The 17,441-nt window shown below is 40.2% G+C and overlaps 1 protein-coding gene across 1 annotated transcript in view; it reads left to right on the forward strand.

Annotated features, from left to right (window-relative positions):
* Window positions 1-550: 550 nt before the first annotated feature.
* The window catches only part of DDX42 (DEAD-box helicase 42), a 39,497-nt gene continuing 22,606 nt past the window's right edge, over window positions 551-17,441 (forward strand). The window contains exons 1-3 of the mRNA XM_078438302.2: window positions 551-735; window positions 13,022-13,258; window positions 15,312-15,462. Of these exons, the coding sequence (XP_078294428.1) occupies window positions 13,038-13,258; window positions 15,312-15,462 (372 nt within the window). The 5' untranslated portion in view covers window positions 551-735; window positions 13,022-13,037. The remainder of the gene's footprint in view (window positions 736-13,021; window positions 13,259-15,311; window positions 15,463-17,441) is intronic.

Below are 17,441 nucleotides of genomic sequence, written 5' to 3' on the forward strand. Positions count from 1 at the left end.
CAGTTGGGGAGCGGGGGCGGGACGCAGCCTCGGGAACCGCGCGAGACCTCCTCCTCCCCCGCCCAGCTGAGACAAGGTGGGGCTGCTGGGAAAATTACATAATCCCGGCCCCCGGGCCGGAACCGCCCACGCTGTTCCCAACCCTCTCCACTAGGGTTCAAATTGTCATCACTCTGAGCTGGTGCTCCGGAAGCTAAAGGTGGCCATGCTCTATGGGACCACGTGGCTAGAGGCATGCAGAGAAATGTTGCCTAGGTCGTATTTAAAAAGGACCAGAGTTTAGGGAGTCCACAATTTTATGTATAAGTGGTTTCCGCCCAAGGCCTTTTCTTGAGATTTCTAGGCGGCTATCACTGCTACGCTTTCTTCACCCGTAGGCCCACTTCTTGGGCTACAAGCACTGCCCCCCTCAAAGCATCAGTGTCTGGAGAGTGAAAGTCTGCGAGGTGTTCTGGAGCTTTAAGGTCCGGAGCCCGCGGCGCCTTCCGGGAACCGTAGCCCGAGGCTCCGCCTTCCGGCCCGCTCTCTCTGCACTGCGCATGTCAGCTTTGCATTCCCCTCCCCCCGGTCAGCAACGGGCCGAGAAGCGGCGGCGGCGGAGGCGGCGGCGGCGGCGGTGGTGAAGGGGGCGGAGAGGAAGGAGCGCGGCGGACGCGGCCTGGACCGCGCGTCCTCTGGCCTTGGGATTCTCCGCGTCGGCGGTAGTATCAGCTGCCGCTGCAGCCACAGCAGCAGGTCTGTGCGAGGAGGTTCTGGACTCAGGGTCGCTACCCCTCGGGGCCATTGGAGGCAACTGCGGGGCCTAGCGAGGGCCAGGGAACCGCGGCCTCGCTTAACAAAGAGTCTGCGGAGCTTTGGGGCACCGGAGACCCAGGGGGCCGGGAGGGGTGGGAGTGCGAGGCCGAGGCCTCTAGGGGTCCTCCCCAACCTCGTTGCCCTCCCACGGCTCCCGCTTCTCCCGTAACTCTCATTCTGGCCCAGTTGGCGGCTTTCCGGAGGCGGCGCCCGCCCGTCCTGCTAAGAAAGGGATTTGCAGGGTGCTGGTCTCTGGGCAGGGATAGCCACAAGGAGGGTTCTGACCCAAGTCGGCAGCACTTGGCAAATGCAAGCCTCCAAATCGGGGAGACCCGATAGGCAAAAGTTGCCAAATCGGAAGACAGAAACAGTGATCTTTGTGCAGCCTTGAGTACATCACTATCGTCGCACAAACTTTTTTGCGGCCTACGTAAGAGCCTATCTGATGCGCGTAAATAATTTATGTGGAGTTGCAAGCATACACACCAATACTATAAGGAGGAACTATCCTACCAGTCGAGTATTTGGGGGAATCCTAGCTTTCCTTATTACCTTAGTGGTGATTCCCCCTTTACTCCTCAGTTGTTAAGGTGGTCATTTAATTTTCTCTAGTTGTATATTGGGTTTTTTTGGAAAGGATATCTTTACGTCCATTCTCCATATGCACGCCCTGGAGCTCCTAAAGGGCAGATACTATGTCTTAATTCACTTGAACTTTCCAGAACCAAGCTCAGTTCTGGCACATAGGAGGTGAACAAAATTAATTTTGTTTAATTTAACAAAAATTAAATTTTAGACTTTCATCGGTGGGCGGGGAAAAGTATGTTGTATGTTCCTTTACCTAGAAGGGGAATTATATGGCCTAATCTGCAGTTCATTCAAGGAATATTTTTATTGACATTTGCTGCGTGCCTGTTTTCTAGCACTGTTCTACCTCTGTGACTCTTGCCGTCCTGCGTCTTACTTTATAGTGGGGGGAAGAGAGATAATAAATAAATAAGTAAATTATACTCTATGTTAGAAGATGATTATGGATTTAGGCTTAAAAAGGGGGGGGGGCTAGAAAGAAGGTTGGGGAGGCATTGCATTTTGAAATAGGGCGGTCAGGGAGATCAGTACAAACAAGCGGATATTTAAGTAGATGAGGGAGTGAGCCCAGTAGTATCTGGGGAAAGGAGGGTTCCAGGCAGAGGGAACAGCAAGTGTAAAGACCTTGAAGAGGACAATGCTGGCCTGTTAGAGGAACAGTTAGAAGACCATTGTGCTTTGGACCACTGTGAGCAAAGGAGTAGTAGGAGAGAAGGTCAGGGAGGATCTGGAGGAGGAGCGCCAGAACAACCAGGAACTTTTAGGCTGTTATGAGGATTTCACTTTATCTCTGCCTGAGTTGGGAATCATCTGAGGCTTTTGAGCAGAGGAGTGGTATGATCTGACTTACATTGTTACAATTTATTGTAATTCACAGAGAAATGAATTTCTTTATATTCTAATTTTATCAAATTCATATGATCATCTTAGTTTCTTTAAGCTAACGGAGAGGGAAAAAAGGCTTCCAGAATAAATGTAACCAGAATTTACTTGTATTTGGCTTTAGAAGAATATGAAGAAATTCTTGGGTTTTGTATAGATTCTAATTTAAGAATGTATAGTGCCCAGTGTATAGTGAGATGTTCTCAGGGCAGATTATTAGAGTGGATGCAAATTGTCACTAGAGGTTTCTCCAATTCCAGAAACAAATGATAAGTAACATGGTTTTATAATCAATTGTTTTGTAGTCCACTGTTGTTAAAAGTCATTTAGATCAGATCTTATTTTTCACCATTGCCCAAAACGTGTACCCTAGCCAAATTATCTTCCTTATGTTCCACGCTTATTCTGCCATTGCTTATTCTTCCTAACCTTGGCTATATCTAGCTTTCCTCCTTAAAATGTTTTCTTTCTTCACACTTCTCTAATCAGCTTGCGTCTTTCTGTGCCTGGGATTCTAGCTGTCTTATGAAGCCATCCCCACTTGTCAGCTCTTCGTGATCTCTGACATCTTCAGTGTCTTGTGGCACTTGTATGGGATCCCTGAGTTGAAAGAGATTAGAGAACTCTGGCTTGATATTCTCCATTTACCAGTGGAGAAATTGACTTCTGGAGAAATAATAATAATGATAAACATGATGGCTAATACATATTGTGCACCTACTATGTGCCAAGCTTTCTTGTAAGTGTATTTTTCTGTATGAACTCAGTTTTTCACACCAACCCTGTCAAGTAGGTGATATTCTCCCTATCTTATAGGCCCAGAGAAGCCAAATGACTTTTTTGAGGTTCATATCAAGTTAGTGGCAAAGCTAGAGTTTGTGAACATATTCTGGTTGCATAGTCTGTGCTAGTTTACGATGCTGTTACGATTTTCTACTAAGTCATAGCATTTTATTACCTAGAACCATACCAAGTGAGACTTTATGCTGTCTTTAGTTTTTCTCCTTGGGACTCCTGCATATTGAATAAACATGAATAATGAGTACATGCTGTGGAAAAGAAAAGAGATAAAAAATGAGTCAGTCAGCTTCTTCACCTATAAAACTTGTAACTTGGAGTTGGTGAGAGAAAGAGCACTAATAGTTATGATTAAATATTGGGTGTTTTAGGACTAGAAAAGGAGTTTAAGGAATGAGCTACCACTTCTCTGGGAGAGTTGTATTCATGTCATAGGTTCTAGGAGTTGGTATGTGAGATGGGCTTTGAAGGAGAAGACTTAGGTAGGTATAAGTGAGAGATTTGGTGGGAAAGGAATCCAGGTTAAGGGAAGGGCATTTACCAAAGTGCTTGGTTTTCTGGGAACACTGATGCATGCATGAAAACCCTGGGAGATATGAATGGTGAAGTATATAGTTTGTTGCCACAATGGAGAGTCTCGTTCCAGCTTGATTGACAAACTGTCGGGAGCTACTGAACTGAAGGGAATGACAGAATGAGAAATGCGGCAGGAAGGTTCGGGGTCAGGATCTGAAAAAACCTGGAAGAGGGTTTTTCCTAAGCATTGGCCCACCGAAAGTCATATGACTTTCCCTAGTTCCACACTATTAACAGACCAAAGGAGGTGAAAATTCATTTTCTCTTTTGCTATGTATCTCTCATTTTTTTTGTACTTTAGCACATAGACATTTTTCATAGCTTATGGAATATTTGCTGGTTGTAGATACAGTCTCTAGATGTTCATCACCAAGACTTTTCCAATAAAACAGACATTCTTAGAACAGTAGAGTTGAGGGGGTGGAGGGTCACTTGTTAATTGTCAACTATCAGTCATCGCAGAGAGGCCTGACCTGATTTCTTTCTCTTGTAATAGCTTACCTCTTCTTGCTTGCTTTTTTCTTGGTTTGGTTTGATAGCACTTTTACTACCTGAAATTATGATTTGGTTTTTCTTTCTCCTGGACTAGACTGAACTCCCTGAGGGCTGGGACTGTGTCTGATTGTGTTACTATATCCAAAGCACCTAGAAAAGGGTCTGGCAAAATAGGTACTCAGTACGTTGTGAATTATTGATCACTCTGGTAGTGGTGTAGAGGCTGGATAACAGGGACTTGTTAAGAAATTCTTGCTATAGTGGAGATGGAAATGGTAAGGAGGGGTATCACTCATAGCATCGACACATAACAAAGTAGTTAGTGGTCAGTATAAAATAAAGTTATTACTAAGACCAGACTTAGGTTCTCTTTAAAGCAGGTGCTCACTAAACTTTGTTTATGCTTCTATTACAGAGCTAATTATTTTTAAATTAGAAATTTTATTTTTAGATGTTTATTTATTTAGAGAGAGAAAGAACACGGGGCGGGGGGGGGGGGCATGAGTGTGTGAGAGCAGGGGAGGGGCAGAAAGAGGGAGATAGAGAATCCCAAGCAGCCTCCACCCTGTCAGCACAGATGGAGGCAGGGCTCCATCTCATCAACTGAGAGATCTGGGACCTGAGCGGAAATCAAGAGTCGGACACTTAACCTACTGAGCCACCCAGGTGCCCCTCAAATTAGAAATTTTATTAAAAAAATTTTTTTTTAATGTGTATTTATTTTTGAGACAGAGAGAGACAGAGCATGAACGGGGGAGGGTCAGAGAGAGAGGGAGACACAGAATCTGAAACAGGCTCCAGGCTCTGAGCAGTCAGCACAGAGCCTGACGTGGGGCTCGAACTCAAGGACCGTGAGATCATGACCTGAGCCGAAGTCGGCCGCTTAACTGACCGAGCCACCCAGGCGCCCCATCAAATTAGAAATTTTAAAAAGCGGGGTTTTTTTTTAAAGAAAAAGATGTAATCAAATTTTCACAAATATGTTTGCATTTCAGAGTAGAGACTGAGGTCTAGACAGCATTATTCCTTATAAACTAATAAAATAGCAACCTAAAAACACTTGTGCAAATGGAATTCTAATCCTTTAATTTTCATGATTTTTTTGTTTTTATAATACACATAGAAAAATCTTAACCCATTTTGAGCGTATAGTTCAGTGGCGTTGATTACATCCACATTGTTGTGCTGCCATCACCACCATAGTGTTCACAGAACTCTTTATCTTGTAAAACTGAGACTGTGTACCCATTAAACAATAACTCCCCATTCCTCTGCACTCCTGGGCTTTGGCAACCAATTCTACTTTATTATTTTTTTAATTTATTATTTTAATTATATATTTATTTTAATTATTTTTTAATTTTTTTAATTTATTATTTATAAATTTTAATTATCGGTTTGTTTATTTGACAGCACAAGTGTGGGAGGGGTAGAGAAAGAGGGAGAGAGAGAACCCCAAGCAGCCTTCATGCTGTTAGCATAGAGCCTGATGCGGGACTCAATCTCACAAACCATGAAATCATGACCCGAGCTGAAATCGAGGGTTGGACGCTTAACAGACTGATCACCCAGGTGCCCCAACCTGTTCTATTTTCTGTCTCTGAGTTTGACTGTATTCTGCCTAATACAAGTGGAATCATACACTGTTTGTCCTTTTTGACTGGCTTATTTCCTTAACGTGATGTCCTCAAGTTTCATTCATGTTGTTGTAGCACCTGTCAGAATTTCCTTCCTTTTTAAGGCTGAATAATGTTGATATATGTACGTGTTTACATAGTGTATGTGTGTGTATATGTGTGTGTGTGTGTGTGTGTGTGTGTATACATATCCCATTTAGTTTACTCATCTATCAATGGACACTTAGGTTCCTGCCATCTTTTGACTGTTGTGAATTGTACTGCTAAGATCATGGTTCAGAGGGGCACCTCAGTGGCTCAGTAGGTTAAGCATCTGACTTGATTTCAGCTCAGGTCATGACCTCACAGTCATGAGATTGAGCCCCACGTCGGGTTTGTGCTGGGTGTGGAGCTTGCTTGAGATTCTCTCTCCCTCTCCTTCTGCCCCTACCCCCCTTGCACTCTCCCATGCTCATTCTCTGTCTCTGTCAAAAAAAAAAAAAAAAAAAAAAAAAAAAAAAAAAAAAATCATAGGTCAGATGTCTGTTCCTGCTTCAGTTCTTTCGGGGATATTCCACCCAGAAGTGGAATTGCTGGATTATATGGTAGTTCTAGGATTCGTTTTTTGAAGAACCACCATAATGTTTTCCACAGTGGCTGAACCATTTTATGTCACCACCAGCACTATACAGGGTTCCAGTTCCTCCATATCCTTGCCAACACTTGTTATTTTCTGTTGTGTTGTTTGTTTTTGTTTTGTTTTTTAGTAGTCATCCTAAAGAGTATGAGGGGATGTGGTTTTTTTTTTTTTTTTTTTTTTTTAAACGTTTATTTTTGAGACAGAGAGAGACAGAGCATGAACAGGGGAGGGGCAGAGAGAGAGGGAGACACAGAATCTGAAACTGGCTCCAGGCTCTGAGCTGTCAGCACAGAGCCCGATGCGGGGCTTGAACTCACGGCCTGTGAGATCTTGACCTGAGCCGAAGTCGGGCACTTAAGGGCACTTAACCGACCAAGCCAAGCCACCCAGGCGCCCCGGGGATGTGGTTTTCATTTACATTTCCCTTCACTAGGGATGAGCATCTTTTCATATGCTTATTGACCATTTATATATCTTCTTTGACGAAATGTCTATTCAAGTACTTTGCCTCTGTTTAACTTGGGTTATTTAGGATTTTTTGGTGGTTTGTTGTTTTTAAGGAAGTCTGAACTTTAACTGGGTGTGGAAGCCATGTGGTGATTTTACGGGGACTGAAGCTTGCAGGTGTTTTCATCTTGTCAATGTGAGAAGTGTTTAGGGAGGCAGAGGTGAAGTTTCAGAGCTGTTTGATAGGAGTTTGCCAGCTTGGTAGGAAGGATGTACCAGGCATATTATTATGTTATTATTATCTGAGAGGAGGCTTAGAAGCATGTGTATGTGTGCGTGTATGTTAAGACCAAATAAAGGGAGCTTTGAGAAGACCCACAAATAGCAGGACTATAGTTAATTTTTAAATCTCACTATGTTTATTTCTTCCTTAACTCTCCACTAGATGTCTCTTCTCCAAACAATATTTGCTTAGAGAATGGAAATTAGTTTTAAAACAGAGGAGGGTTCATCTTTTTCTTTTTTTTAAACATGCAACCAAATAGAGATTAGGTTAGCTGTCTTTTGCTTGTTGTATCCGTTATCCCTCAAACCTCTGATTGTCAAGGATCTGTAGTCATATACCTAGGTAGTAAAGCCTACATAGTCGAACAGGAAGACTTATTGTCAACACTAAGAAATTAATGGTACATTGAGGATGAGTGGCTTAGATTTAATCAGGAAGGTTGGATGGCAGGGTTTGTAATAATGGAAGATGATGGTTTTCACAAATACTGGGGTGAATTTTGAAGAGCCTGAATGTATATTTATTCATCCAACAAAAACCAATGTTTTTAATGTTTATTTTGTTTTTGAGAGAGAGAGAGAGAGGGCAGGGGAGGGGAGGGGCAGAGAGAGGAGGGAAAAAGAATCTGAAATAGGTTCCAGGCTCTGAGTTGTGAGCAAAGAGCCCAATCCAGGATCTACCACCAGATCACGACATGAACTGAAGTTGGACACTTAACTGACTGAGCCACCCAGGCTCCCCTTCAAACATATTTCCATTAAAAAAACAAACAAACAAACAAACAAACAAACATATTTCCATTGAAAATGGAACATTGGACATTTCTTTCTGCCTATAAAATTTCTCTCCTCTTCTATGCCACTATTCTCTACTGTGCCCCCTTCCTCCTTTCCTTCTCAGGTTGCCACATGAGTTTCTTTTCCCCTGCCCATTCCTAACTGTTGATCAACCCTAACATTTGTCTTGTCCCTTTTCTCACTCTCTGTGCCCTCTCTCTGCTAGCTTATCTATACCAGTAACCTCGAATGCACATGTCTTGTATCACATCTGTACTCCATCACAGACCGTTTTTGAAGTTATAGACCCTTTTTGAAGTTATAGAAAGATGAAGTTAGCATCTTTCCTTAGCTCTCCCATCTCCTGTTCTGCCTGCTTCTCCAAGCGTGGCTTTTCTAGGCTTCTATCCCTGTAAATGGCCCCACCATTCCCCCAATCTGTAAAAGCCAGACACTTCCAAACTTATTCTAGACCTTTCCTTGCTCCTTAGCTTCCACATCCACTTGTCACTCACCCGCCCCTATTGAACTTTCTCATAGACACTTAATAACTCAGTTCCACCCCCTCCTTCTCCTTCCTTGTAGCCACTTCCTTAGTTCAGTACCATGTTACTTTACATCTGTATTTTTATGATAACCTCTTAGCCACTTTCCTTGCCTCCTACTTTTCATATTGTCTACCATTTAATCTTTCTTCAACACTGATCTGAAACATGTCCCCTGTTTGCTTAAAAGTAATGATTTCTTATAGCTGGTAAAGTACAGTTTTGTATATTTTTAGCATAGCCACATCTGGGCCTGTCTGTCTTTCTGAATATGTGACCTACAACTTTCCTAGAAGTCTCACTGAACTCTAGCTGCACGGCACTATTTCCAGTTCTCCGTGGTACTACTTACAGTTTCCTCAATCTAAAATGCCTTCCTCTCTTAAACTAAAAACAGGGGTGCCTGGGTGTCTCAGTTGGTTAAGCATCTGACTTGACTTGGCTTCAACTCAGGTCATCAACTCCGGGTTTATGAGATTGAGCTCCACATCAGGTTCCTTGCTGACAGCACGGAGCCTGCTTGGGGTTCTTTCTCCCTCTCCCTCTCTCTCTGCCCCTCCCCCGAGTGCTCTCACTCTCTCTCTCAAAATAAACTTTAAAAAAAAGGGGGGGGGGAACCAAGAATAGAACCACTCTATAAGCCAAGAATTGCATTATTATAGGTATTTACCCAAAGGTTACCAAAATACAGATTCGAAGGGGTACATGCACCTCAATGCTTATATAGCAGCATTATCAACAATAGCCAAACTATGGAGAGAGCCCAAATGTCCATCAACTGATGAATGGATAAAGAAGATGTGGTGTGTATACATACAATGGAATATTACTCAGCCGTGAAACAGAATGAATTCTTGCCATTCGTAATGACATGGATGGAGCTAGAATGTACTGTGCCAAGTGAAATAATTCAGAAGACGGTAAATACCATATGATTTCACTTGTGTGAATTTAAGAAACAAAACAGATGAACGTTTGTTGGGGGCGGGGAGAAGAGAGGGAAACAAACCACAAGAGACTCTTAATGATAAAAAACAAATTCTGGGTTGACAGAGGGATATGGGCTAGATGGGTGATGGGTACTAAGGCGGGGGCCTGTTGTGATAAGCACTGGGTGTTGTGTGTAACTGATGAACCACTGAATTCTCCTGAAACCAATATTGCACTATATGTGTTCCAACTAAAATTAAAAAAAAAAAAAAAAAAAAAAAAAAAAAGCCCTCCTCTCACCCTTCTACCCTGGTCTAATGCCTCTTCAGATTTTAAAACCGAACACCAGCATCATCTCAGAAAAGCTGAGTCTTCTCCATTCATCCTGGGTTTAATACCTCCTTCCTGGGCCACGAGTGAATGCACTTTGTGCAGGACCTGTGCTACAGCACATCATGTTGGTTTATTAGCAACCACACCGTGAACCCCTTGAAAATGGGACTGTGTTTTTCATATGTAAATGCCCAGAACTTGGGGGCACCTGGGTGACTTGGTTGAGTGTCCGACTCTTGATTTTGGATCAGGTCATGATCTGGTTCGTGAAAAGGAGCCCCACGTCATGCTCTGTACTGACAGTGCGGAGTCTGCTTGGGGTTCTCTCTCTCTCTCTGCCTCTCTCTCTCTCTCTCTCTGCTCCTCCCTCATGTGTACTCTCTCTCAAAATAAATAAATAGACTTAAATAAATAAAATAAATCCCCAGCACCTGGTACACTGCCTGACATTTCTCAGCAAGCTTTCAGTAAACCATTGAAAGTTTCCCTGCTAGGAGATTGTTCATGTGATTCTTTTTTTTTTTTTTTAAATGTTTATTTTTGAGAGAGAGAGAGAGAGAGGGAGAGAGACAGACACAGAGTGCAAGTTGGGGAGGGGCAGAGAAAGAGGGAGACACGGATTCTGAAGCAGGATCCACACTCTGAGCTGTCAGCACAGAGCCCGATGCAGGGCTCAAACTTGTGAACCATGAGATCATGCTCTGAGCTGAAAGTCAGATGCTTAAACAACTGAGCCACCCTGGTGCCCCCATGTGATTCCTAAAATCTACCCAAACCTACAGAATGTTTTTTTTCATCCTTCCTTTGCTTACATTCTGATTTCTGTTGTTTATTTATTAGCCCATTGCAATATTTTATACACATTAGGAAAAATGAGGTTAAAATTCAGATCCATCATTTTTGTTGTTTGGGAATAGATCTTGTAAAGCCAGGTTCACAGATAGGTTAAACAACATTATCAGATACTAAAATTTTCTTGCTTATAAATATTCTAACTAAATTTCATCCATCTGATTAGAATTATGTTGATTCTCCCTAAGGGATTCAAGAAGAAAGCAGTAGATGGTCTTAATTAAATTCAAGAGAACTAGTACTTATTAAGTACTTATTTTAGCCATGTGTAACTGTAATAAAAGGTCCAAAATTATTATTTTTTTAATGTTTTTAAAAAAAATTTTTTTAACATGTATTCATTATCGATAGACAGACACAGGATGTGAGCAGGGGAGGGGTAGAGAGAGAGGGAGACACAGAATCTGAAGCAGGCTCCAGGCTCCGAGCTGTCAGCACAGAGCCTGACGCAGGGCTCGAACCCACGAACCGTATGATCATGACCTGAGCCGAAGTTGGTCGCCCAACCGATAGAGCCACTCAGGCGCCCCTAATGTTTATTTTTTAAGGACAGAGAGAGTGTCAGCAGGGGAGGAGCAGAAGAGATGAGACACAGAATCCAAAGGAGGCTCCAGGCTCTGAGCTGTCAGCATAGAGCCCGATGCTGGGCTCGAAGTCACAGATTGTAAGATCGTGACCTGAGCTGAAGTCAGACACTTAACTGATTAACTGACTGAGCCAACCAGGCACCCCAAAAGGTCTAAAATTATTAAAGACAGTCCCCCCCGCCCCCCCCCCCCCAAAAAAAAAGGAAATTCCTTATTTGAAACTAAGGGTGAAGATTGACACAGCATAAATCAGATTTAATACTCAGTAGACTGGTCTACGTGCTGTATAATAACAGTTCAAACAAAACTTACAAGGTGTATATGGGGAGGGGCATAGAACCAGAAAAGTAGAGCATTTTGTTAATGGTCTTTTCAACAATGTCATCATAAAAAGCAGCTTTAGGAACTTTTTCCCACATTGGCTTCAGAGTCCATTATAAACATTTTAATTTTTCCTGTTAATAGTAAACCTTAATACAAAGAAATAAGTAAAAATGGAATAACTGCTATTAAAATTTTGAGAAAAAGCCCTCCAGCTATCTGTATATGTAACACATGCTTTTATATTGAGTTACATTGAACCATACCACCCACCTTGTTTCATGCTCTTATTTTACTCAGTATGTATCAGGTACTTTTCCATAAATGTAAGTAGTAATTAAAATTTTAAAAAGTTAAAGTACATATTCCCTTTGGCTAAGCAATTGCATTTTTAAAATTGATCCTGAAGAAATAATTATAGGTATGCACAAAGATATGTGATAGTTTTCACAACATCATAAAACAGTAGTGGAGAGATGTATTGACATTTAAAAATTTTCATAGTGTATCTTTAGGTGAAGAAATTGGTAACTAAAACAATATAGTATGGTTTGGTTTTAAATTGTGTGTGTGTGTGTGTGTGTGTGTGTACACATAGTACAGAAAAAATAGCAAAGATATCAAAATTATGTATCTAGGAGAGGAAATTTCAAGTAGTTTAAAATTTTGTTCCTTTTTGCTTTGTGGGTTTTCTGCTTTTCTATAAAACTTAGGTAGCTTCTGTTGTTAAAAAGGTTTTTTGGAGCCAAGACTAATAAGATAATATAGCATTTTTTTAAATACAGTATTGTTTTTAAACTGATTTGATTGATGCTCAGGAAATTTCGTTGTAATCCTTAACCATTGGCTAACTAGTACTTCAAGCAACAGATCAGTGAATCATGGTTTCTTCCTGGCTAGTGTTCTAGTGGGCATTGCTCAATTAATGTGTGGTTCATAAGTATCCTTCAGAGACAATTACATAGATACTATCTACAAATAACTAAATTAATCTTTTTAAGTGTTGATTCTTTCATTCTTCTTGATATCATTCCTGGAGAACAATCTTTGATTTTGTTACAATAAGCATTACATTATATTGTAATTATAGGTTGTTTTAGTCTCTTTTGGGGGGTGAGGATCATCTATTTCCTGGTAGACAATAATATAAACTCCTGGGAATAAATATTAAGAGATTAAAGTCTTTTTCTGTTGGTACTTTTTGTTGCCAAACACAAGTACCTATCAGATCCCCAAAATATTTGTTACCTTGTGAGTATTTTTGGTAGCTTAAAGATGTTAAATTAGTGGTCAAATCATTTTGAAGAGGATGATATTAAATCTTGCATTCCTGTTTGGATTGTGATTCCAAAAAATGAACAACAGTTTTTTTCAGTGTTTTAGAAAATATGACAGTTTGTTGAGGTTAGCATATTGCATAGCTGAAGTACAAAGTTAGAGTTTTCATCGAGAGGCAGAAGTTTAAAGATGTAGGTAGAAGTTGGAAGGGACATAAAACTCCGTGAGCTATTGATAAAAGTTGAATTTATTATTAATGTATCTTGTTCCTAACAGATAAATCATTGACACCATGAATTGGAATAAAGGTGGTCCAGGCACCAAGAGGGGATTTGGCTTTGGAGGTTTTGCCATCAGTGCTGGAAAGAAAGAGGAACCCAAACTCCCACAACAGTCCCACAGTGCCTTTGGGGCAACCAGCTCTTCTTCCGGATTTGGAAAGTCAGCTCCACCACAGCTCCCTTCTTTCTACAAAATTGGATCTAAACGGGCCAACTTTGATGAAGAAAATGCGTAAGTGGTAATCCTGGTAATTGAGCAAAGGTTGGGCTTTGAGATACTCATTCCATCAACAGAAAGTGAGATGAAGAAACCCTTTGTTTCCCAAATAATAATAAGACCTCTTCAATTGCTTTTCCCACTGAATTGTGTTGTTCCTAATAAGTTAAATTGTTGAGTTTACTCATTTGTAAGGAACCTAATGCTTATGTGCTTGCTTATATCTTTCCTTGTTCCAAAAAAGATTTGAGGCCTTTGAACCTAAATATGACTGAAGAGTTTTAAACGTGTGGTTTTTGATGACCTTTACTGAAGTCTTTTATTGACCCCATATAAGTTTTTGTCACAGGCAGTTGTCACAGCTGGTAGAGAGACACATTTGGTCTCAACTCCCAAGTCTGAAAACTGTCAGGTTGCAACATCTTATGGTGGGAGAAAAATCTATTCAGATTTTTGCCAGCAGTTCACAGGAAACATATTTAACAATTATCTTTTTAAACTTGGTAAAGTGGTTGTTAATAAAAGCTGGGGTTTAAAGGTTTGAATTCTAATTCCTATAGATTATAAATTGTTTACTGACTCTGAAGAAATCTCTCACTGCTATTATTTCCAACCTGGTTGTGACATGCTTGAGATTTTTCCTTTTTTAATTATGAACTCAAGATGGGAATTTTTCAAGTACACAGCGGTGTCTTTAAAAACTGGTATGTTGCGGGGTGCCTGGGTGGCTCATTCGGTTAAGCGTCCGACTTCAGCCCAGGTCATGGTCTCACAATCTGTGAGTTCGAGCCCCACGTCAGGCTCTGTGCTGTCAGTTCAGAACCTGGAGCCTTCTTTAGATTCTGTGTCTCCCTCTCTCTCTGCCCCTCCCCCACTCACACTCTGTCTCAAAATATGAATAAACGTTAAAAAAAAAAAAAGTAAAAAAAAAACTGGTATGTGGCAGGAATACAGAAGTAGATGTTTCAGACTTAGAAAAGTCAAGGATCATTATTCTAAAGAGCATTTTACCAATTCAAGGATACTTTTTCATTAGTTAAATGAAACCTATATAAATGAATATGCGTGTGTGTGTGTATAGCACATAACAGTTGTTAGAGCTTTTAAAATAATTCCTGCAAAAACCTGAAATGCTTTAAAATTTTAAACTGCAATTGTTATTTATTTAATATTTGGTTGTATTACTATTAAATTTTGAGGTTAAATGTAAACATTGTTTTTGTTGTGTTTTAGTTTATAAAGAGCTATAGAGAAGGATACTTTTCCAGACCTTGAAGTTGTTTTTCTGAATACTTAAGTATGGGGAATGATTTTAGATTAAGCATTTATTTATTTATTTATTTATTTTAAAGATTATTTATTTATTTTGAGGGAGAGAGTGCACGTATGCATGCATGAGTAGGGGAAGGGCAGGAAAAGGGAGAATCTCAACCAGGCTCCGTGTTGTCAGCACAGAGCCCACATGGGACTTAAACTCACAAAACAGTGAGGTCATGACCTGAGCCAGAATCAGGAGCCCAACACTCAACCGACTGAGCCACCCAGGTGTCCCTGAGCATATATTTTTAACTGTAAGTGTTCTGTCCTCAGAAAGTAGCCCAACATTTCTGAAGTCCCTACCTAGCCTTGTGAATATATTGCTAAAATGTTTTTGAAGGATTATATTAAAAAAAAAAACACTAGATTTTTAATATTTCATACAAAAGTAATTTTTTCCATACCACAAACTCTAATATTTGATATATCTATTCAACAATGATATACTAAATTTGTACTGAAAACTCATCCCTTTTAACAGAACTAGAATGTGATTTGAATAGACGCTAAAAATGGGAGAATTTGGTGTGACTGTTTTTCCCCTTTTTTTTCTCAGTATTAGAATTTTGTATATATTAAACAATTAAAATTAGGTTGTTTGCTAAAGCCTGGAGATCTCTAATTTAACATGTAGAGTTCAGATCTTTTAATAGTAACCTACATATACCATAGTAAAAATTTCTGTTGAACGAAGGATCCACCAACCCCAAAGTAAACACTCCCTTTATTAATTGTGCATTTTAATTTTCAGATATTTTGAAGATGAGGAAGAAGACTCTAGCAATGTTGATTTGCCTTATATTCCTGCCGAAAACTCACCTACCCGCCAGCAGTTCCATTCCAAGCCACCAGATTCTGACAGCGATGATGATCCCTTGGAGGCATTCATGGCTGAAGTGGAGGCAAGTATCGAGGCTGTTTTGTTAGAAGTTGCAACAGTTAGATACCAAATTAACCTAGTTATTCAGTCATTCAGAATTTGCTTTCTGACCCTTTTTGGGGAGGATTTTGCTCTCCTACTCTATAGTTTCTTAAACATACATCCACATGCCCTGTAGCATTTTCAGAGATGATCAATGCCTAAAAATTTGAACTGTGACCCTTGAACAAGGGTAGCTCAAGATTTGTATGTGTGTAAGTTTTAATATTTCTTTGTATATTCTTAATGGAATGAACATTATTTCATTCAGTGTCAATTTATTAAGTACATATTTATGTAAGGCAGTTAAACTTCTAAGGAACTTGCTAAAATTATGAATTCTGTATTCTGTACTTTTTTTTTTATTTAAAAAAAAATTTTTTTTTTTAACGTTTATTTATTTTTGAGACAGGGAGAGACAGAGCATGAACGGGGGAGGGTCAGAGAGAGGGAGACACAGAATCTGAAGCAGGGTTCAGGCTCTGAGCTGTCAGCACAGAGCTGGATGCGGGGCTCGGACTCACAAACCGTGAGATCATGACCTGAGCCGAAGTCGACCGCTTAACCGACTGAGCCACCCAGGCGCCCCTGTATTCTGTACTTTTAATGTTTATTTCTTGATATCAGCATCTATGACCTCCCTGTAGAAATTGAAATTTGTAACCGCTTCCTTATTAAAACTGTTCTCACTAGGCTTTAGTGATTTTGCATTTTGTCCTTTTTCTCCATTTCTCTTTTATATTTATTTACTTTTTATTATGAAAAATTTCAAACGCATGTAAGTAGAATAATGAGCTCCCACGTACCCTTCACCCTGCTTTATCAGTAAGCAACTTTTGGCCCATCTTGTGTTATCTAGCCCCCTCTTTTAGATTATTTTAAAGTAAATCTCAGACGTACCATTTCATCCATTTGTATTTCTGCACCTCTATAACACTTAAAAAACATAACTACCATATCATCATACCAAGAAAAATCATTACATATCTCTCTGTTGTCTGTTACTGTTATTAAGATCCTCTTCCAGTTTCTCAGACATGATTATTCTTACAGTTCTCTATGTCGATTTGCTATTTTCACTCTTTATACATTCCTAGTGACCTCATCCACTTCTAAAACTTAACTTCTGTGTGAATAATTCATGCCTTTAGTTCCACAGTCTCTCTTTGGTTTCAGCTCTGCTTTTCTAAAACATATTGGCCATTTTTACATGGATGGTGTCCCCCTGGCATCTTTTTCTTCCTCAACCAGATCTTTGTCTTATATATTCCTCTTAATGCCAGATAATCAAACATGTTCATGACTTCATTTAATACTCAAAATAACAGTAGGGATTGGCAGAAAAGAATACATAGAAATGTAATTTTTTAACTAAGAAGATTATAAATTGAACCCTATGGTAATTCAGAGCCCTTGTCCTAAATCCCATTGGTGCTTTGTGGTAGAGCTGGGACCATATTTTTTCTTGCTTAGTAGTCCTGAGAACCTAGCTCTTTCCAGTAAATCATGCTACCTTTCCCCTCCTTTGGCAAGTTCTGTTCATCTTTGTAGTATTTTTTTGTGTCTGTTCCTTTCTGCTTCCACTATAGTCAGTGTGCTTTATACTTTCATTACCTCTTGCCTGATCTAAATTTTCTCCCTGTTTTAGGCTTTCTGTTCTCCCATTTATGTGGTATACAAAAACAGAGTAATTAGACTAAAGCATGTTGCTTATGGTGTTATTCCTCTTACTTAAAAACTGTCACTTCGTTGCTTATGAAATAAAGTCCTTCCAGGTTTCTCCGTTACTTGTAACCTAAGTCTTAAGCCAGATCTCCTCTCTAAGAAAGGAGGGAAGAGAGAATCCAATATAGATATTTTTGTTTGGCCTAGATACTGCTTTTTAAACATGTGGGCCAGAATTTTTAAGATCAGGAGATTTTGTCTAAAAGTGCAGACTCTTGAAAAGTGGGCACTGGCAGT

The sequence above is a fragment of the Panthera onca genome, chromosome E1 (assembly GCF_046562875.1).
Source record: "Panthera onca isolate mPanOnc1 chromosome E1, mPanOnc1 haplotype 2, whole genome shotgun sequence".
Lineage (NCBI taxonomy): Eukaryota > Metazoa > Chordata > Mammalia > Carnivora > Felidae > Panthera > Panthera onca.